Source organism: Lepisosteus platostomus, chromosome 6 (genome assembly GCF_059453375.1).
Source record: "Lepisosteus platostomus isolate fLepPlt1 chromosome 6, fLepPlt1.hap1, whole genome shotgun sequence".
Taxonomy (NCBI): Eukaryota; Metazoa; Chordata; class Actinopteri; order Semionotiformes; family Lepisosteidae; genus Lepisosteus; species Lepisosteus platostomus.
Genome location: NC_142616.1, coordinates 63,154,510 through 63,177,161, shown reverse-complemented (window position 1 = coordinate 63,177,161; position 22,652 = coordinate 63,154,510). Strand labels below are relative to the sequence as shown.

The 22,652-nt window shown below is 36.8% G+C and overlaps 1 protein-coding gene across 14 annotated transcripts in view; it reads right to left on the bottom strand.

Annotated features, from left to right (window-relative positions):
* atp2b2 (ATPase plasma membrane Ca2+ transporting 2) overlaps positions 1-22,652 on the bottom strand; it is a 171,729-nt gene that overhangs the window by 10,538 nt on the left and 138,539 nt on the right. For 9 of the 14 annotated variants that reach the window (XM_088636812.1, XM_088636815.1, XM_088636810.1 and 6 more), the window contains 10 exons: positions 14,603-14,844; positions 14,069-14,303; positions 9,182-9,361; positions 8,753-8,840; positions 7,836-7,942; positions 5,944-6,135; positions 3,320-3,533; positions 2,875-3,086; positions 2,618-2,725; positions 2,172-2,354 (listed from right to left, as the gene is read on the bottom strand). In XM_088636812.1, coding sequence (XP_088492938.1) covers positions 2,172-2,354; positions 2,618-2,725; positions 2,875-3,086; positions 3,320-3,533; positions 5,944-6,135; positions 7,836-7,942; positions 8,753-8,840; positions 9,182-9,361; positions 14,069-14,303; positions 14,603-14,844 — 1,761 coding nt within the window. Of the gene's footprint in view, positions 1-929; positions 1,102-2,171; positions 2,355-2,617; positions 2,726-2,874; positions 3,087-3,319; positions 3,534-5,943; positions 6,136-7,835; positions 7,943-8,752; positions 8,841-9,181; positions 9,362-14,068; positions 14,304-14,602; positions 14,845-22,652 lie in introns of all 14 variants that reach the window. The other 5 variants (XM_088636818.1, XM_088636823.1, XM_088636820.1 and 2 more) reach the window with 2 other exon arrangements.

Sequence of the window (22,652 nt, the reverse complement as noted above, 5' to 3'; positions counted from 1 at the left end):
GTGTGCAAGGCAGGATGCATCCTGGAGAGGATGCCAGTCCATCACAGACACACAAACACACTCACACAAGGGCTGATTCTCCCAGAAGCCAATTAACCTACCAGTATGTCTTTGGACTGTGGGAGGAAAATGGAGCACCCAGAGGAATCCCATGCAAGCACTTGGAGAATGTACAAACTCCACAAAGAGATAACTCCAGGAAATGAGCCAAGTGCTCCAAGCACTGGAAGGTACAGTAGCAATGCAAACCAATGTGCCACCGAGTGGCCCATATACTGTACTAGAAATATCATAATAGAATTATGGAGAATGAACCCAAGTCTTTATTATAGCCCCTCTGCTTCAAATTTCCTTTGAAAATATGGGAGGCAAATAAATGGATGCAGACCCCAAGGCTGTACCGAATGTCATTTGAATCAACAGTGGAGGTATTGTATTTCTGGGGTCCTGTTGACATAGTATACAGACACTGTATGCAAAGGCACGTGATTATTTTGAATCTCTCACATGCGGAAATTTTTCATGTAAAAGCACTTCTCATAAAAAACGAAAGCCAAAATGAACTTAGGATTCTACTCTAGTTAGAATTTGGCAAGTGTCTGCAAGCCAGCACAATTTTAACTTAAAGAGTTACAGTATGAAAAAAAGTCAATGTAATTGTCATAAAATACTTTTAAGGTAGAAAATATAGGATAGAAACACATTCAAATACCACTATGCCATCAGATCTTTCCTTTAATGTCAAAAAAGTCTTCCAAAGAATTAAAGGATGTTCTTATGTTACCCCTGAGAGTCACTGAACTGCTTTGTGGAGGAATCAATGGTACAGTATTCACAGTATTAGCGGTAAAGGCAGTTTTGGTGATGCAATACTCCCGAGTCCAGGCTAGGTGGCATCACTGAGGTGCACACTAAGAATTCACACTCACGCCCAGCTGTAGCAGCAGAAGCACTGGCAGGAGAAGAAAGAGCATTGGACAACGATACGTGACTAGGGCTAGAAATATTGGTTACATCCTGGTGTTGGCTGGTGGTGGAGGACTGCCGCCTCAGAGCTCCCTGAAAGGAAGTACCACTCTTGAATGTATTCACTACTTCAATCTGCAATGGAGGAGAGAACGAGACAGTCTGCTTAGATTGAACACAAGAACACAAGAACATGTACAAATGAGAGGAGGCCATTCCTCTCACCTAGCCCAGTTGGCAAAAGGTGCAGGAAGGCAACTCCAGGAAGAGGAATCTGATATGACTAAGGCTGTGTTATAATTTCTGTGTATATGCTATTATATATACAGTATATGGGTGTTATTCATTGTGAGACTAGTACTGCTGTATACTGCCTTAAACCAGTTGTAGAGATGTGAAATAATAATAATAATAATAATAATAATAATAATAATAATAATAATGGAATACCTACAATGAACAACAAAAGAAAGCAAAAAAAAAACATAATTTTTATTCATTAGTGAGTAATACTTTATGAATGGTACTGCTACTATTATGTAGTTCATGAACGACTATGGAATAGGAAAGACTAGTTGTAAATTAATTAATAAATAATAAGTAAGATTTGCTCTCACTTAAAATCATTCTAAATTAAACTTTTACACTCTACTAGGAAGACTGGACTAATTCCCTTGCCATTATTTGCCAAGGACAGTGTGGTGGATTTATATTAATGACGTGGCCCAGGGGTCCTCATCTGTTTTAGCAGGGAGCCGTTTTCAAAGGGAATACAGATGTGCAAGTGGAAATCTGGAATGAGTATGTGTGTTAGGATGGGGGTGGGGGTAGAGAAATGGGAGTGAACCTTATTTTCTTTAGAATGGACAGAAATGTAATGACAGCTTAAGAAAAAGGGAGATGTTACTTCTCCAGCTCTGAGATCGCACATGTGCCTTCAGAGTGAACATGATCAAAGTGGGTGATGTCAACATAAGACCAGCAGAATCAATTCCTCCAAAACAATCAAAAACAAGCTTTTGAATATTTGAATGAAGGTACAGTAGTCTGCACTAATTTGTCAAGCTCTTCATACAGCAAGGATAATAATAATAATTCTAAACCTAATGGTATTAGGATACCAAAGGCATTAAACATAACAACTTACTGTATGCAAACCAGAAATGTACAGCGATTTGAAAGTATCATTTTGCATTTCTTCTTACCTGAGTCTGGATCCTGTTGAGTCCACGGAACCACAGGATCTGCCCACGTCTCAGTTCTCTCTCCGCATGGTCAATTTCCTCAGTATCTTCATTCATTTCTTCTTCTGGCATCTCATCCTTCTGGGTAAGCTGGCCGGCCTCTTTCAGGAACTTCAGCCTGCTTGTTGGAATTGTTGAAATGACCTGGGGAAGAAGTCAAAAAGTCACGTATTATGAAGAAATACTGTGCCTTCAGAAAATGTTAGGCAAAGCATTTTCTTATCAATTTGATTTTGTTGTGAAGGCTTTAAAAAAACATATGGAAAACTCCTTCTTTATTTAGTTGGCAATATTCTTTTTAACTCTCAGGAGTCAAGTCAATATTCTCTGCTAAATAACAAATATAATGGAATGAACTGTTACATGCACAATATCTATACAGTACATTTTAAACTTTTATAAATTACCTGTCCCCATATCAGTTCGCCCATTCCAAGAAATACACACCACATCCACTTGTCAATGTCTAGAGGGGAACAGCTGAAAGGCTTACCCCCAAACTGCACGATGATTATCTGTAACAACGTGGAAGAAAGTTTTCATCATTGGCTATCTCAGCATCTAAACCTATTTAAGGTATTTTAGTCTCAACAGAAAAGAAGACTTTCACCCCGACGTAAAAATAATCACTTTTTGGCTCCTGAACTAAACTATAGTCTGTTACCTGAATAGCAAATGTCCCCACTACAATAGAGCAGAAGATTGGGTTCCTGAAGATACCATCAAAGACATTTCTTTCTCCGTGGATTTTACGGGCATTTATCTCATTGAAGAGCTGCATCATAACAAAAGTATTGAAGATAATCGTGTAGTGCTCTGATGGAGGGGAGTGGAGAGGTGCGTTCCTTCCACTGTCGATGTTAAAAAGTCTTTCACCTGAAGGAAAACATGACCAATTTATTTGTCACCCGATTAACTTAACCTTAGCTGTACTTTATACACCCCCACTACCCCATATTATAAATGACCTTTTATGTCAAGGGAATTCATCTGCAGTATTACCACATACTGTACACTTTTCAATGGCACACATACTGTATGTAAGACACCCTTTCAAGAACAGTGGGAGGAAATAACAATATTTAATTTTCACAGCTAAGATCACTCACCTACAAACAGAAGAGTAAAAATGATGGTTAGCTGGTAAACACCATGACCAAGAATGTTTTTCATCATTGTGCGTGAAATGAGTGGTTTGTTTCTTCCATAGGGTTTCCTCATCAGAAGGGACTCTGTTGGTGGTTCTGTGGCCAGAGCCAAAGAGGCAAAGGTGTCCATGATCAGGTTGACCCACAGCATCTGAACAGCCTTCAGTGGGGAATCCTAGAGGAAAATAAAGAACAACACTACAATACAGATCATGTTAGTTGGTGTAAAGCACACTTGTTCTTTTGCAATGAAGGTGCATTATCTGTGTCACAAATTAATTTTGTATAAAATCATAATCCTGTATTCTGATCTGGAATATTAATAAATGAAATCATGTCTGGCATGAGGCAAAAGTAGAGCAATGCCCTGCAGCACAGTTGCATCCTTCTCCAATATTCCAAAAACTTAAGGCTCCCTGTTTTGTGGTACTGTAAGTGAATATACTGTAATTAGTATGACATTTCCCCAGGTCAGGGCAGTAATATGGAACTAAGACTCCAAACCAAAGTTGTACTACCTAAAACACTGTCTCAAGAGGAAAATAATATACAGACAATGGTCTTCAAGGGTTTTTTACAAGTGACAATTGTATTTCTTAGGCATCAGATGGTGAACTTAAATAAGCTGAATTTGTTTTCTCCGAGTCCAAAGTAAGTTCAAGCAAAAAAACTCCAGACGGTACTTGTAGAGCATGGTGTCTAGCCAGGTTGGTTAATAGACTGGTTAGGAAGCTAGTGAGGAGCTGAGCTCTTGACATTCAACCAGGTCCCAGAGGGACAACATTGAAAAACACTGATTCACTAAAAAATGTACTGACAAAGAAGGTTCAGCTACTGTACATGCTGTACCTACAGTATAGCAGGTAACCACTTGTTAAGAAGGAAGAAACATTTCCATTATTTCAAAATGTCAATGCCCGGGAGCTCAGTCTGACAACAGCACATTATGTAATTCATTCTGCTGGTCATTCATGTGTGGAAAACAATTCGAAACTGAGGCTTACACATTAAATACGCATTACCTTGGTATGTTGGCTAAAGTTACATTTATATTCATTTTGATAAGCCATTTTCTGCTCACCACAATCTCTGACAAACATCACTTAAAGACTGGAGAGGTATTTGCTTCCTGAAGCTTGGTTATGGCCTATAATTTTAAAGGTAAAGGATGTTTATAGATGAATCCAGCTACTTTTCTTTATAATTGTAACTCTGCTTTCTCTGTATAAGTCTGCATTCCATCCATTACAGATAGCAACTAAGGAGCACAAGAGCATTTACTACATCATATGGAAGATAATGTTGCATTGCGAAGACTAATGTTATTGTGGCCCAATTCATATAGATGAGTAAATGCTCCATCTGTTTTTAACAAAGGCTGTTATATTTTTACTCAATGAATCTGTGAATGTAAGTAGAAAAAATATAGGAATGAAATTCCAGTTTTATTTCATCAGCCTAAAAGCCAAATTAGCTTTAATGGCTTATACAACTGAATTAAAAGGGATGCAAATTGAAAGTAATGGAAACTATATTGCCAAGTACAGAGCTTTGTTCTGACTAAATTTTAACAAGTTTAAGTGTCTTTTTAGGCTATTGGCTCAATGGCATGGATCTAGGACTAATTTGTGGTGCTATTTCTGTTTCAAGCAAACGGCAAGAGAACAGTTCCAATCTAGAGAATTAGAGTCCCTTGATCTAAACAGTATTATTGCAGGAAGAAATCCTCTGGGAAATCCTTATATTAATGCTTACAGATTGAATGCCTTCCCTTGTAAATTTAGAAAGACTTTATGGCAGTGATCTAAATTTCCCCAGTGCCCTACATATATTTCAATCCAATGGATTTATTATAACTTATATTTATATACTTATTAATATTTACTATTATAAAATTATGTCCAATGTAAATTATGTAATATGCATCTCATTTGAGATATGATGAAACAAATTTGATTTTTTTTTCTGTGACTAAGAGCCTTGCTGCGTACAAATCTTCTCAATCAGATATGTCTTACTTCTTGATATTGTAAAGTACGTTGTTCTGTTGCTAACTGACAATTTCATTGTAAAAAGATGAAAAGCAGAAACTCAGGCTGCTGCCAAAACTCTCAGCATAACAGAGATGTTCATTTCAGACTTAAAAAGACACTTATATTATGCTCATAGCTTTGATTTCCTTTGGAAAATAATACATTTTAAGAGCACATTTTTTATCTTTCACTTAATTTTGAATCACACTTCAGTTCCAGTTCAAATACGGTACATCATGCATGATAGATACATTTGTGTTGACCACAATTAAGATCCGGTTTTGAAATGGAAATTACATTGACGTCTGCCTATCACAGAAAAATTGAATACTTTTTTAACTGTGTGATTTCCCTTTTCAAGCAAAATAGCCTCAAAACAGCTTCATATGAAAGCAGATTGTATTATTTAAATAAGCAAGCATTAAATAAAGCACTGTTATGATCAATGCTGCCACTTTCAAGGCTGAGAAAGATTTTCAAATTGAAAATAATTTGGGATTATAATTTTACTGTAATTTAAAAAGTTCTGTGCACCCCATTCCCACTTCTTACTTGGGTTATACAAGCTCCAGTGAAAGCAACAATCACCGCCACCACGTTCACTGTCAGCTGGAACTGCAGGAACTTTGAGATGCTGTCATACACATTGCGGCCCCACATCACAGCTTTCACGATGCTTGAAAAGTTATCATCAGTCAGAATGATGTCTGAGGCTTCTTTGGCCACATCTGTACCAGCAATTCCCTGCAAGTTAAAAAGAGAGAAGATAAACTGTCTATCGGCCAAGATACTGTATGTCTCAGTTTGCTTTAGAATATTTAAAAGCTGGCAAATTCACTGCCTCACTAGCTTGAGCCATGTCATAAGCCAGCTGTGAACAGCGATTCCCCAAGTGCAGGAAACAAATGGCTAATTAGGTTAGGATCAGATGGCCAGGGCTCTCTCAGCCTTCCGGCAAACAGTCACCGTCTGCAACTTGCTGGCCATATCCAGATAAGCATTGATGTCAGTGAGAGACACCCTGCTCCTCCAGCTGGTGAGAAGGCTCCTATTAGGTCGAGCTCACAGATTGTCAGTTAATGAGTGCTGGGCAGGTAAGTGTGTCGGAGGAGCCTGGCTACATGTTTCATACTGTAATCTCTCCGTTGCCAATGAACAGGGTCTATAAACAATTGGCAACGTCAAACCAGATGGAACAAAACTAACTAGCTATTCCAAATGTGTTATTATGTAGAATAAAATGCCTTATTCTCGTGGTACTGGTATAGTAGTACTGTACATGCAGTAGTATTTGCTGGCAAAACTGCAGCAAAGTGAAAAATGAGTGGGAAAGGCAGAGTTGCAAACCTAAAGAATTTACTGAACACTGTTATTTTTTACTGTAAGCAAGCTTCTACCTTCTTGTACCACTTCAGTCACTGTTTTTGCCCCTGCATGGCATTAGGTATTGTTATCATATTTATGTTTTCCAAAGAATAACCTCAGGCAAAATAGAAGTATGCTGGTATTTATCGTCAGAAAAAAGGGATAAAAATGACAGCCAAAGGACATTTCTGGGTTTCTTTGAGCTCCAGTACAGTAGTCACAACACTAGAAAGCAACACATCAAAAAAGTCAGTTGAATGCTGTAACTCCTTAATGTAGATATACTGTAAGCATACAGTATAACTCTATAGTGTCTCAGCAGACAACATACATTTTTAAAACTGGGTCACAACAGGATAATGATAAAGGATACATTAAAAAAAACCTAACCAGTTAATCAGATAACCCCCACAACAGAAAGAAGTTATAAGAAATATGAGAAATAGGATTGTATTTCCATTGCTTATTGAGCTTATTGTACATTTTTAAGAGTGTACACTAGAGGGCACCCAGGCTCCATTATTCCTAATGTCATTAACAGGATTTCGTGGATAAAAACTAAACCTGAAAAGCGGATGATTCTGATGCTCCCCGCAGACACAACACCTGAGACACACATTCAATTTCTAGTCACCTGTAATGCAGCAGAAGCAGGTGCCTTCAGGAGCGTTGTAAAGGAGACAGCCCTTTTGGTTTCTGATCATTTTTACAAATAGTAAATGTACAGTACAAAGTTCCAGATCGTCATAAAGGAAAACAACCAGCACAAGACATTACAACTAATGTCTATGGATGTGTTGATTTCAATCTTTCATGTTTTGGGATACAGTGCTCAGTAGCGCTTTATATAAAATACAGTATATAACAACAGACCAGCTCAGTGGCAATTACATGCAGATGTTTTTACTGGAAATGTTATATGTGCTTGCTGTTTATTGTGCACATAAAGAGTAGAAGCCTGGTAGGAAACTGTGCACATAATCACCCAAACCATGCACATCTGATTCTGTCACACACCTACTGTAGGAGAGGTAACATAGCTGAAACACAATGCAATTTTAGTAAGTTAATCTTCCTACCATAGCAAAGCCAACATCTGCTTTCTTTAAGGCAGGTCCATCGTTAGTCCCATCACCAGTTACAGCAACAACTTGCCTCTGGTCAACCTGTGTGCTGTCAATGATACCTGACAAAACCAACAACACCATCAAAACATTTATCTATACAGTCTTTGGTAGCCCTCTATCCATTCGTGCATCTTTGTAATGTTTTTTTTTAATTTTCATTATTTGAAAAAAGCACCATTTTTGTCCCTGTCCTAATTCTACCTTCTCAGACTTTAACATTTGACTTAACGCAATACTTTACAACCTAAATAATGATGGTATTGATGAATATTTGGTTTTAACTTAAGTAAAGTTAAGTGGACTCTAAGACAGAATCTAATAACTGGGCAGATATTAAGAAATTGGAAATGAAAACAAACCTCCCGATAAACCTTGCACAAAATCCTGCTGCAGAACCACATGAAGAGTTTTGAAAAATCAACTGTTTCTTAGATCGGAAACATCAAAAACTATTTTAGCCATAAGGAGTATTAAAGCCATCATAATTTCAGTTCATGCAGTACTTAAAAGTCCAAAAGTCTATTATCAAACTGGACTTAGAATCCATCCATCCATTTTCTAACCATTTTATGGTCACAGGAGAACTGGAGCTTATCCCGGCAAGCAAGGGGTTTCAAAAAAACAGTATCAGTATACTGTAGCTTTGGACTGATAGGAGAGGATACCCGAAAAGCCCAGAGGAAGCCCATGCGTATGGGGAGAACATACAAACTCCACACAGACAAAACCCCAAGAATTGAAACCAGGGCCCCAGCACTGCGAGGCAGCATTACTAATGAGTGTGCCACTGTGCCGCCTGGGCTAGGACATTTTTAAACCAAGAAGAATCTAATTATTCATCAAAACCCATAAGAATGATCAGTTCGTACCTTTAACTAAGGTGTGTTTGTCAGTTGGCGAGGATCTTGCAAGCACTCGCAGTTTAGGCCAGATCTTATCAATTCGTTCTTGTTCAATCTAAGAGAATAGAAAATAAAAGTTCCAAATCACATTGAAATTGGTCTTATTTATTTCATTATTTCAACTGAAGAGACAATCAAACTATAAGAAGGTTTGAGCAGGAGCATTAGAGGGGGTACTACTGTAAATGATGATGTGCAAACTGGTTAACAAAAAGCCGACAAGCCAAAGTGAAAAATGCACAAATATTATTATTTTGTGATGTTATGGAATGTTACACTGGATTATTTAAAGATAAAAGTGAAAAAGAATAATTAATGTAAGTCATTAAAATTGCATATACTGTACATGACACCAATAACAACTAGGCTGATTAACTTTTTCTACACGTTTCTTACCTCCCCCTTTTCATTCCGAATCCTTCTGTTGAACTCCTTCCCTTCTATGCATAAAAAGTCTTCCCCTGGATGAATAATTCCACATTTAATGGCAATGGCCCGGGCAGTGTTGATATTATCGCCAGTGACCATACGGACAGTGATGCCTGCCCGCTGACACTTTCTGATGGCTTCAGGGACCTATCATTAGAGATACATCAATCAAAAACATGATTAATTTTCAAAAGGTCAGTATAGGCACACCTGCTCTTCAAACCTATATACTGCTAGGAGATCAAAAGAGCACAGCTTTAAATTGGAACACTACAGTGCGACGCATAAATTTACACAGCAAATCTGAAGGATAGTCTTTTCATTTCTTGAATGCAACTGAACTTCCTCAGTATAAAATTAGGGATTAAGAATCTCCTTACTCACGTTGTACTTTTGCCGCATGAATGAAATTATATTTTTGTTATTGGAAGTAAGATGATACAGTAAGATAATAACACAATATTATTACTGATAGGAATAAAACTTTTGAGTTACAAAGTTTAAATGATCAGAGCAGAAATACAACACAGTAACTGTAAATTCAGCAAGATCAAAACAATAATAGTATTTACCCATTACTGCCTTGGTTGTGATTGCTGTGGGGATAACAGACTTTAGCTAACATTACATTTCATTAACTTTAAAAAATGGATCAACATTTTTTTCTAAATCCTTAAACAATGTCCTTAATTTAAAGAACACATCACCAGGATAATTAATTTAGACTTTGAAATAACCATTGTTAAAAAGCATTTTTTTCAAGTCTGTTACCTAGCAATTATCTCGTAAAAAACATTTTGTAACAATGTTATCTAGCCATTTCTTATGACAGATTGTTTAGCGACTGTATATTTCTATGGATCTACAATCTACACTAAACCTGGAGTTGAAACCTTAGCCATTGTAAATTTTGACGAGCATAATGGAATGACTTACGATTTTGTTTTACTTCTGAGGCTATTGTTTTATTTTTACATTTATTTACAGTACATAATCAATAATTCATCACAGTAAATGGATTGTTTTCATACAGTAAGCACTGTGGAACATAAACCTATCGTGTATGATTACACCTGTCAAATAGGCTCCACACGCTCAGAACAGAAATTAAGAACCAGTGCTTTGAGAATCAATGATAGTATCTGCTAGGGCACAGAGCAAAACATTTACTGAGTTCCATATATCACATAAAAAGTCTGTTAAGGTTTCTGTCAAGCTCCACTTAACTCATTTGAGAAACACAGGGGAAGAAGAGAGTTACATTAATAATGTAAACCAGCAGAGGTGGCAGTTAACTTTGTAACATTAGATATGTAGTTCACTCTGCCTAATGTAATACTATTTACGTGTCTTTTAAAGGTAAGAAACGATAGCTAAGCATTTTTTAAGTGTTCAAATAACAAGGGTATACCTTCAGGACAGAAAAACAGCCATTGCTACTCAATATACATACAGAACAACTTAAAGTTTAAGTAAGATAATTTCTGAAAAAATAGCTGTGCACTCTAACTGGAATTAAGTTTATTTCTTCGTATAATTGGTAGTATATACAGTACCCTTATTGTGACTTGTATGAATAATAAAGCACACTGATATAAACTTATATGAGTTTTCAAGTAGTATATTCACAACTCCTTATTTTAAAAGTAAATAAGGTTCAATGCATTCCCCAATTAATAATCTATTACTTTCCAACAAATACTGTAGACTGTAGATATTAACTTGCTGAAAAAGAAAAAAAATAGTGCAAATGCTCTTTACAGTAACTCTCAGGACATAATTTGCACCAAAGCTCTCCATCTGGGCTGTCAATTTGTTCTGTCCAATTTTTAAGTTTTTTTGTAGATGGAAAAATATTGCAAATACAAAATCTTCAAATTTCTTCTTGTACAGAGACATTGATGTGGATAACTCAGAAATGACAAAATTACATCCTTCTTTCTCATCACTGTCACTACATGAATCTAGATGTAAACTAGACACCTGCAACAGAGGTGTGCCAAAGACAAATGAGGTTGGTTTGCATTGAGACTGCGCTGCTCTTTGACTGCGGCCAGCACTTGTGGGACTTTAGATACCTTGAAAAATTAGCTTGGCCCAGCTGGCTAGAGGATACCCAATTAGCCCTTCTGAAATGACTCACTGGACGTGTCCTTACTGATCTTACTGCAGCACTATCAGTGGATCAGTGGATGCTATGTATCCTGCAGTAGACACTAACATTTTGATTTTGGAAATCAAAAGATACAAGTACGCGGATTTGCCCTAATTCTTTCCTCCTGATCCAGGCTCTTTTTCTCTTTGGACCTCAACTCTCATCCTAAAGAGCATCCTGGTATCAACGGCCTTCTCCAACTCTACCACAACCTCCCTACCTCCCTTCTCCTATGGTCTTCTCCCTCTGCCTTCTCCCATTTTCTTCCAACTCCCAATGAAATGCCTACATCTGTCCACTAAAGATCCTTGCCTTACTTACTGTTCACTTCACCACTCTGTTCCTCCTATCTTAAGCCCCTCATTTGTCCTCATACCCCGATTCTTTCTCTGGTCTCCTTCCACAGATAAATTAGTTGGTCCTTCTGTTCGCTCTCCTGTCACTTGTGCAGCACATTCTTCTTTCTTGCACCCCTGTAGTAAAACCAGATACCTAGAAGCAGCTGACACACAGTGTCTCGTCACCTCTTCCTGATCCACCTCTTCAGTCTGTGCCCTTGAGACTGTACAATTCATCTCTATGTTGGTTGTAACTGATGTATTCAGTATTGTTTCACTTGTTTTTTTCTGTCAAATTCTTATTGTTTTGCACCACTCTTAGCGCTTTTTGCACAAGATGAACTGCTTACTGTCTGACATGTCGACAAAGTAAAATTAATAGCAAACATCTGTTCAGTTGTCCTGGGTTAGTGAAGGGGTATGGTGATGTTCCGAGTTAAACAGAATTGTTGATTCCAATTATAAAGCTGGGAGGATAATACTTATTTTTTTTAAATCCAAACAACGATACAGAATTAACAATTGAAGGGCATGGACTGGACTCTGTTTCAAGTTAATATCGAAAGACACTTATTAAGTCTCTTTGGTTTTTCTGGCATTTTATTACTAAGCCATCTGAAGCAATTTATTAAAAGGGAGAACAAAAAAAATCTCAAAAGTCTCTGCTGCTTGTGTTTCCTTTATGGGGATTCACAAACGGAATCTGTGCAATTTATTTTTTCTTTTTCCTCAATTTTATTTTCTTACACAGAAATCATCTGCTTCTTGCAGGAGACCTCAACATGCTGACAGTTATAATACTGCATAGCCCCAGAGACAAGGGGAAGGAGAAAGAAAGAAATGCAGAAAAAGATAAAAGACAGTATCTGAATTATGCAGGAGAAGAGCTGGATTCTAATTCCTTTGTGGGCTCAGAGGTACTGCTAGCTAAGGACATGGTTTTAATGCGTCTTGTCTTTTTGTCTGAGACTGACTGAAGCCAAGAACAGCTGATCAGTATTAAGTCGCAGTTTCTTTAGTAATCTTTCTTACTGATTTAAATATATATATGGGGAAACCACAGAAGCTTATTTCAAAAGTTGCCAAGCGTTCTAGTATGCACCTACACACAAAGAGCCATGAAATAAAACCAGGCCTACCATGTTTCTCTCAGATAGATTTGATGAATTATCCAAAAGTATTCCAAATTACTTGTACAGTATGCTCTGTTGTAGCATTTTAAAAATATTGTGTTGGCAATTCAAAAGACATTTAAGGGGATTCAAAAAATGTTTCTAATTCCATCTTTCAGATGAGATGTTAAACCGAGGTCCTGACTGTCAGTGGTCATTAAAGATCTCCAGGCATTTCTCGAGAAGGGCAGGGAGTTATCCCAGAGTCTGGGCCAAATTTCCCCTCTAGGCCCTTACTGTGGCCTCCAAATTGTCCCCGTGTATGATTGGCTTGCACTGGCCCTGCGATGGACTGGCACCCCATCCAGGGTGTACCCTGCCTTGCGCCCGTTGCTTGCGGGGTAACTCCGGCTTCCCCGCAACCCTCACCAGGAAAAGCAGAAGTGAAAATGGACGGATGGATGGATGTTTTTAATTGAGGAAAATTAATTTACAGAATGGACAGATGAACTTAGTTCTAAATACTCTTTTTAACCTCTTATAATGTGCACCAGGGTTGTCAGAATCCAATCCGCCCACAAAAGGAAAGGTGTTTCAACTCATAATGAATTAATAATGAAGGCATAATGACCTCAATCAGATTTTTACTGTGTTTAGCGGATTATTTTAACAATTTAATTCTTCAGATGCTACTGCTTTAGATAAACCTTCTGTAGACAACTTGCAGATACTGTACACTAGCCATCCTGAACACACGTTGGACCATAGTATTGTATGGCATAAATGTTTTTGGTTAAGACCTCTAACATCAAAACTAACTGTATATGAGTTTATAACTTAAAGTACAATACATTTTTTTTTGCTCTGTATCTCAACTGTTATCCATGAAGACTAAAATATGATTAAAATTAGATATGCTTCCCATGATATTGGTCTCCATCTAAAGTGACATTTTTCAGCAAATGGAATCCTATGTTTATTCTAGTCATACTTTTTTCAATGACAGAGCCTCAAGCTGCCTGTATTACATGGAATAAAGAAATGAAAATCATTTCAAACATCAGCACTAACACATCTGAAACCTTTATACCCAAGTTCCCCAAAGACAGGAACAAATTACAGCGTCAGGCACAGGAATAATTTTCCATTCCGTCACAAAGTCAGAAAAAGATTGTAAATGGGAACAAACGGTGGTCAAAACTGTGAAAAAATATATATATTTTCCTTCAGTTTAAGAACTCTCTCTCACCTCAGGCCTTACTGGATCTTCTATGCCAACGACACAAATTCCAGTCAGATCTGCCACAATCTCATTTTCATTATCCCACTCAGGTTCAGGGTTTCCCGGAAAGTCACGATAAGCAATGCAGATCGTTCTTAGTCCATCGCAAGCCATGGGTTCGATCACCTTCTTGACCATTTCATCTCGATCCCGAGGCTTGAAGATACGTGGCTCTCCAGCTGCATTTAGGATGCGGGAGCACCTGCATTTGTCATACAGAGCAGACGTTTGTCATACAGTACAGACATACTGTACACCTGCATCGTCGACATACTGTCTATGACTAAACGTTCTGGTTAGCTGAAATAAGTTAACAACATTATCTGAAAGTAAAGGCAGAATCTTCTTGCTGAAAGTGGGTAGCCATCAAAAAGGGCCCCAACACAGTGAGAGTTTGACATTTTTAGTAAGAGTTTGAATCATTGACCTCAAATCACAAGTTGTGAAAGCAATTGTGAGAATTCCTTCAGAATTAAACATATAGACTGGTGCAGCACTCACTTCTTAAGAACTATCTCAGAAGCTCCTTTGCTGTACATTCTGAAGCTCCCATCTGGAAGTTTAGTTACTGTGCTCATGGACTTCCTTACAGAGTTGAAGGTGTAGACCTTGTAAAGTTTCTCTTCAGGGATCTGATTGCGAATGGGTTGATAATCCCGGTTCAGGTCCAAAACAAACCCAAGTAACCCACATTCTGTCTTGTTTCCTACTTGCTTGGGAAGACCACCCTCTTTGTCAGGAGGCTGCAGACACACAAAAAGAAGTAAAAACTGCATCACATGCACAAAGTATACATTTCCTTTATTGTGATCACCACAAGTGGGCTCGCTATTCAATCTATGATCGAACAGACATGTTGAAAAGGAGAGCATAATACCAAGGAAACTTTATCTTTGTTTGGATGGAAAATACCACATACAGTATACTGTAATATTGTAAAATACCCCCAAAATCCTGTATAAAACAAGGCATATTTCTAAAAAGTATTGTTAAAGAAATCATTAATGAGACACTACCTTAAATCAGGTGAATTCATCTTATTTCTACAAGAGTTAAATTACACATTGTAATTTATGTTTCATGTGTACCTGCTAGTTAATGAGTGGAAGTATCAGAATAAAGTTTTTCTAGCAAGTAGCTCCTTTTAAATATGTCTAATTTGTTACTGTATGTACTACTGCAGAGATATACTTGCTTTCTTGCTTGCAATATGGAATCTCAGAGCCATCAGCTTGTCACAAAGACAATGCAGTTTAAAGAACAATAAGACACCAAATTAATATTCTGTCTCTACTGCTCAGCGACTGGCAGCTGTGCATTGTTATACAGTGTACATAACAAAAGCATCTGCAGAGCTTTATGGTGGGATTCTTAGTCTATTGGACAAAAGTGTCATCCTCTAAAACCATAGCTGCTACAACAAAAAAATAAGAATCTCTATACATATTTGTATTGTATGATGAGAATCCAAAGGGGAAAATGAACAGGAAGAACAATCAAGATGTCTAAATTTCTCTCGAGTCTCCCAGCCTAATTTTGACTTTATTCCAGCTCATGATTTCTTGACATATTATTTTTAAAATATATTAATTCATTTTCAAATATTTATACCATATAGAATTCTTTTACTATTTTTATTCCTTTTATAGAAACCCAACTAACGTCTCACATGTTTATACTCCTTATGAACTAATGTAATATAACAAATATAGTGAGCATTAAATTAGTTTAAGAAACAGCAAAACAATTAAATGTTTAAAATACTGTACTTATCATGACCACAAATTTACAAACAAAAGTTTTGTAAACAAATTTTCAAACGTTTAAAATGCATTTCTGTAGAGTGGCTAGTTCTAGTCCTTGAGTCCTCTGCATTTTCTAGAGACATGCTGTATTTCTATTGAGAGCAAAAAATTAATGAAACAGTTGTTTTCTATAGGAAAATTAGCACATAGAAGAGATTAGAATCCTAGAAAGCCTTCTGATTTCTTTGAAGAGAGGTGACTCGTCTTGTGCAGTGCCAGTATAGTAAAAAATTCTCTTTGACATTTTTTGTGGACTCTGTTAATCAAGGCCTCACTTGGGAAAGTATGTGATTAATTGACTAACCAATCAGGAATCGACATTTGCAGGATCACCACACTGATCGGTGGCGGTTGACCGGAAGGAATATCATCAGAACCAGAGGAATTTCTCATTTTGCTCATATCTGCAAGCTCACCCATTTTAAACAGCGTATTGACTAAATGTCTGCATCCACCAAAATGACAGCTAAAAAGTTACAAAGAACTTTAAGGGAACTTAACTTAAAAGTGACAGGACAATGCATCACAAAGTAATAAGTGGTTCTCCCAGGTCTCAAATTCAGAATATTGCTTGCTTTTGTATTTAAATGAGAAAATCTAATTCCATGAGTGAAAAAAGAACTCAGGGTTTCTTTAAAAAATAGCAACAAGTATAAATGATTAAACTTTAATTAATTAAACTATTTCAGAAAAAAACCCTAATAGGTAAAGTTTTATTCTATATTTGTATGATTGAAATACATCTCACCCAATCTCAATTTCAGATGTACAGTAAGCTTGTGGCGCACCCAAACTAATATTTTATGCATCATCTTCTGTAAGTTTTTTTGTTCAAAAGAGCTTTGATCTTTTCCACCTTTGTATTGCACATTGAATATTTGCTATATATAAATAGTCCGTTCTAATTCCTGTTACTATAGAAACACTAGGCAATCTGCAGTTCAGCGCTGAACTAAAGAAACTGGGACCTCCACCAAAAGAGAAATAAAGAAGACGCTGAACATAAAGAACAGGGATGGAGAACATTTGCTCAGAGCCCCAACCTAACAGATTAACATGAGCATTGAAATTAGTCAGATTCCATAATCGTCCAACATAATTAAAGGTGCCTTACTTGTAACAGGCACTGGCCACATATATGGTTTGTAGAGTATATACAGACTTCTGTTTGTCATGTAACTCACTGTTACACTGCACTGTTTGGCTGCATATAGCACAATTAAGAACAGATGAATACAGGTAAATTGTAAATGAGGACAAAAGCACACTGCACAGTTGTAAAAGAAGCAAGCACATTTGAAAGGAAGTTGGAGCAGCCAAATTTACAGGGTTGTGTTCCAGACACCTACAGTACAGTATGACAATGGTTTAAAGTGAACAAGTGCATACTAAGACACAAGTTAAGCTTTCACCTTTCCTTTCCCTTTTAATGCTTTATTTATTTATTTATTCTCCTTCATGAGAAAGTTAAAAATCTTACAGCTTTTTACCTGTGCAATCAATATGGTAGCTATGGCGCCTGTGTTGCTGGTGTGAATGAAATGTGTTTATTCTGGAAGGAACAGTTTACTTTTATGTTCCTCAATGTACCTTGTTTTTTTACAAAATTCTCCATATTAGAAATCGATCCAAATGTGTTAATGAACACAAATGCGTTAAGAGTTTTTTGTTACTGATCACGTTAAGTTTTTTCCCAGAGTTTTCCCAAACACAGAAATTGTTACATAATAAAGAACAAGTAATAGGTTTATTCCCTGCTAAAAAGAGAAGAAAGAAAACACAATGCTTCAGCGGTGGAGCCTTCTTCAGGTGTGAGCTTGTTAATTAGATCTCTTTATTTTCCAATGCTTCAGCTTCAATAAATCTAATTTCTTCTCTACTTTTCTAAATTCCGTTTCTAATAAGTAATATCCCATGTCATGATACAGTTTACATTACAATAAACTCCTCATACAAGGACCAGTATAACCCTTAATACATGTAAGAAGGCTCCCTTGGGCATACAGATAATATGGTAAATACCTATACTATCGGACATACATGTCTTGTGGTAGAGTATAATGTTCTCCTTAGCAAGATAAACAAGCGTAAGGCTCATGTAGTTTTCAAGATCAGCGGGGAGTTAAAGGATGACCTTTGCAGCTGTTGTAAAGTATCCTGTGGCTTCTGATGTTCAGATTTATCCACTAGTATTTCAGACTGTTGACAAGAGAACATCTGTCTCGACTGCACAAAGACACAAGTGTAACAAAACAAGGAAAAGCCCCCAAAATCTTAGATGGTGTATCAATTTATTGAAGGGTACAACGACAGTCAAGGTCATTGAGACTAACCGTTCACTGCATCATTTGTAATTATACAGTCAGTGACCAGATCATAACAGGCAGAAGTGTGTTGTTCTAATTTTAGATTCTATACAGAATTCTATATCTGTGTTAAAGGATTCTGAAACTGTATTATCTCCTACTACCTTCAGTTTTAAATTTGATGTTTATGTATTCAGTGCCATCAAACAATCTCCATGATAATAATGCATATAATACTGTATGTTTTTGGATAACAAACTAATCAAGACATTCATAAAGGATCGTTTGCAGCGCTCAGCATCCCATCCTCTGATATTTGAAATCTATTACAAAATTTAAATGCAAAATAGAAATCAATAGTTAACTTACTGCTATTTAAGGCTTATGTTAAGCTGCAGTTTTACAAACCTTGTCACAGAACTTTCTGATGGCCTGAAACATGTGTCAGTAAGATACTTGCTCATAGAACAGAACATTCTACAAGAAGCAAGAAGCTCTTCATACAGTAAATATGTGACCAATGTGTTCACAGAGCGATTGTTTTTTTTTTCAACAGCAGCAGACTAATTTAGAAACAATGCTCAATTCTGAAAATACTAAAACCACAGTACACTGCAGTGCGGAACAGTCCAATCCCAGCCACACAAGAAGGGGGCAATGCATCTCAAATCTAGACATTTACAGCGTGAGGAAAGTGGATGGTGCCTAATGCTATGTGATTTTCTTTTCCTCTCTCAAAAACGCCCACGCATGCCCACACATATACAGTATATTTAGCTTAAAATGCCTAAGGTCTCCAGAAGTAATATAAAAGAAGACAGTTCTCAAGCTTATATAAACAGTCGTTATAACACGTATGCAGCTGACACAAATTTGCCACAAAACAATACCAGGCAAATCATGTGAAAAAAAAATTAACCCTGGTAGGAGGTCAGTTGGTGGATGTCACTATTTTTCAGATTATCAGCTTGAAAATTAACAACTGAAGTTCAGTACATCTGAATTATTCATACGTTACAGTTTCTTGAATGCAATATTTTAGAAAAGTGATAAAATGTGACACATTTACATTGGTTCCAACGTCAGAATGCTAAAATCTATGGTAACCTTTGCCAGGGTAATTAAATCAAACACGTTTTTCTTCTCCGACTTCACTTTGCTTACTTGTAAAGACATTCAAATGGAGCAGAATGATCTATCAGATCATTATCATTTCAAACCAAGTTACTTGCTTTTCTAGAGAAAACACATCAACCATAATTGCCTTTTTATTGAGCCTTTGATATGCAAGTTGTCACATGGAAAAAAAAACAGATTCCAACCCTTCTACAATGAAACATCCTGGGGTAGTCCAAATCACCATTGCACATCTTCTAGCAAATAATAATTGTATTTTTTTTACTTTTCAGGTATCTAATGAGCCCAAAGAATACAAACATCTGGATGCCAAAAAAATAAAAAAGACTTTTCTTACAGTTTTTAAAAAAGACTTACTGGTTCTGAAATAAACACACTCATGGCTCCCTGAAGACTGCTTAATTAATCTAGAAATGCAGCATATGGATCTTCTCTCTTCCAAGAAAGCAGTGAACCACAGAAATTATGAAGAGCTTTTTTTGTAAAATGTTTATCAGAATGTGTTTTTTTATTCAAAAGCTCTCTTTTTATCCAGTTATATTGGACATAGTGGGTATAAGAGAATCGTAATTAATTTTTACGGCAGCTTGTAACTTTAAATTATCACTCTTTGGCAATAATGGACATGGCTTTTGCTGTAAAAACAGCTTCATCTTCCCAGCCAAGAGAAGCTTTTGTAAATGAAGCCCTTTAAAATTAAGCCATTCGTTTCCAGCTTTATAAATGCAAAACAGTATTTTGGACTTTTTAGAGATCAAATTGCTAATTGACTCTGCAATGGATGGGCGCATAGAGATTCAATTCCGAAAACAGAACAGAAACTATCATCTTTAGAGGATGCTCAGTCATCTTTGAAGTCATTTTTTAAAAACTACTGCCAATATCAAGCAACGGTACAGTCGAAGAACACCTGCCATCTCCCCAGTCTTCAAGCTCTACAGTGAGCATCAGCATATGGCAATGAGTGAGCTGACAACTGCATTTCCTTTTTCAGTGTGGCACCATTGCAATGAAATCTGTTTCTTCCATGCCTTCCCTACCTAGGGCTCTTCATTTTACATTCCGGGAACAACAGGCTCTTCCAACGTCCTGCTGTGTCCCCCAAAAGGTCATTTCCGCATTAACTCTTTCATTTTTTCAATAGAGTGAATGCTACTAAAAGTCACCCACTGTGAAAAGCTCTGAATTATTGACCACCGTACAATATATAAATGATAAAAGAGAAAATGACTTTCAAACAGAAAGACACCAAGGGCCCTTGTTCAGTCACTTCAGAGAGCTTTCACACCATGTGGAGGAAGGCAGCCTATTTTTACCTGAATGACACAATCTCCTTTTTTAACTATGGCATCAAACTAAAATGGATTTCCTGCAGCAGTGTGTGATAAGGCTCCTTTGGCTTCACTGTTTGATAGAAGAAAGTTTGTCCGTATGAATATTGCTTTTGCGTAGTGACTAAACCACAAAGTGTATCAAACTTTCAAAGTGCTCAAGAAAGAAATTGAACACTCCTAAAACAATAAAGAATTAAATGTATCAGACTGGATCCTTTATCACATTGTGCGACAGAAAAAGGATTTTGTTTGCATTCGATTTTTTTCCCCCGTCTGATCTGTCCGGCTTGTTCAGTTGCTGTTGATTGCTCACCCCAGTGGTGACGCTTCTCTCTCTGCAGGTGATTCTTGTATCACCTGTGGCAAGTGCTGTGAAGTACTACTATACTAATCTTATTAATCTTATTATAAATCAATATAATAACTCCATATAAAACTTTATAAAACTGGTTTATATTAGGAGTGGTACAAATGCATTGTCCATTTATCTTTTCAAGACATCTGCATTTAAGCTTAATTGACTTATTACTTAAACAGAAGAGGTGCAATTGACCACTTACCAATATATCTTTAGATAGCATTGTTGCCTCACATATGGAATACTATATTGCATGTACTTGGAAACATTTTTTTGTTTTTTGGTATGGATTGTGATTCTAAGAAATGCTTATCAATTTAAGATTCCAATCTTCCCAACCGGAATTACTGTAGAATGTTAGAATGAAGAAGCTTAAGAAGTGATGGGCTGGATGCTTAACCAGGAGAAAGGATAAACAGGCAGGACAAAGGAAGATCTGGAATAAATTCAGAAAGGCAAGAAAAAAATCTGCAGGGAGGTTTCGTGGAAGAAACAAATTAAGAAATGAAGAAATTTGCAGTAGCAACATGGATAGTCAAAGTTAAGCTTCTTATGGTGAGCATCTATTCAGCTGTTCACTGAGAAGTGATGATGATAAATTACAATATCTGCTTCTAGAAAACACACATTACACAGGTGTTTTAAACCCAGGGTATAAGAATAAACTTAACACACACATGCTTTCAAAGACATTTCATATTGAAATGACTGTACAAAGCATATTTCTTATTGTGTCTTATTCAGGTACAGTGGCTAAAATTCTGCCTTGATAAAAAAACAAAGATACCGAAGAACACATTAAAAAATCTCCAGTAATAATCTGCAAATTCATTACTGAAGTTTCGCCTGTGCATGCTTTAATTGATGTTCTCCAAGGGATGTACGGTAGGGGCACTAACAAAAGCTATAGTATACAGTATAATCTCCTTTGATTAAATAAAAAACAAAAACAGTTTTTTGTCTGCTGCTGCTGTAAGTCCATCAGTACTCATCTGGGTCAGAAAAAAAAGAGTAGATGATTATCCAGAAATTTCCAAATTCTTTCTTATGAGTGCTTAAAATTGGTCTTTTGTGCAGAGTGCACACAGTATGTGCTTCTGGCCATTGCTGTTCAAGTCACATTTCTTTTCTGTACTACTGGTGTGCAAAGAGGCATGTATGATCCAGTAGACAGAAATACACTAAGCCTAAGGACTAACCAGTTATGTAAAGGGGGAAAAAACATTTTCACAGAAAGTCTCAGCCTGAGTCTACAAGTCTGTATCATGTGTTTCTGAGCACAAGACCCTAAATAAGCCATAAAATCAGGTGACATTACCATGATTTTGGTGCGAGATTTGGTAACGTATTGAAGATATACTGTACTTATTCTAATTAATGCAACTGATTCTGATTCCCTGCTCTGAATGCTAACAGTGTTTGGGCATTCCATTCTTTATCACTGTTGTCACAAATTACCAAGCCATAATTTCAGAGGCGAGAATCCGAAGCATTGCAACACTCATTTATGTCAAAATCAATAATAAAAAAAAGAATATGTTTACCGTATGTCACTCATTACACAACAACATACAATGAAATAACCATTAAAGACATTAAACCATTTAATTA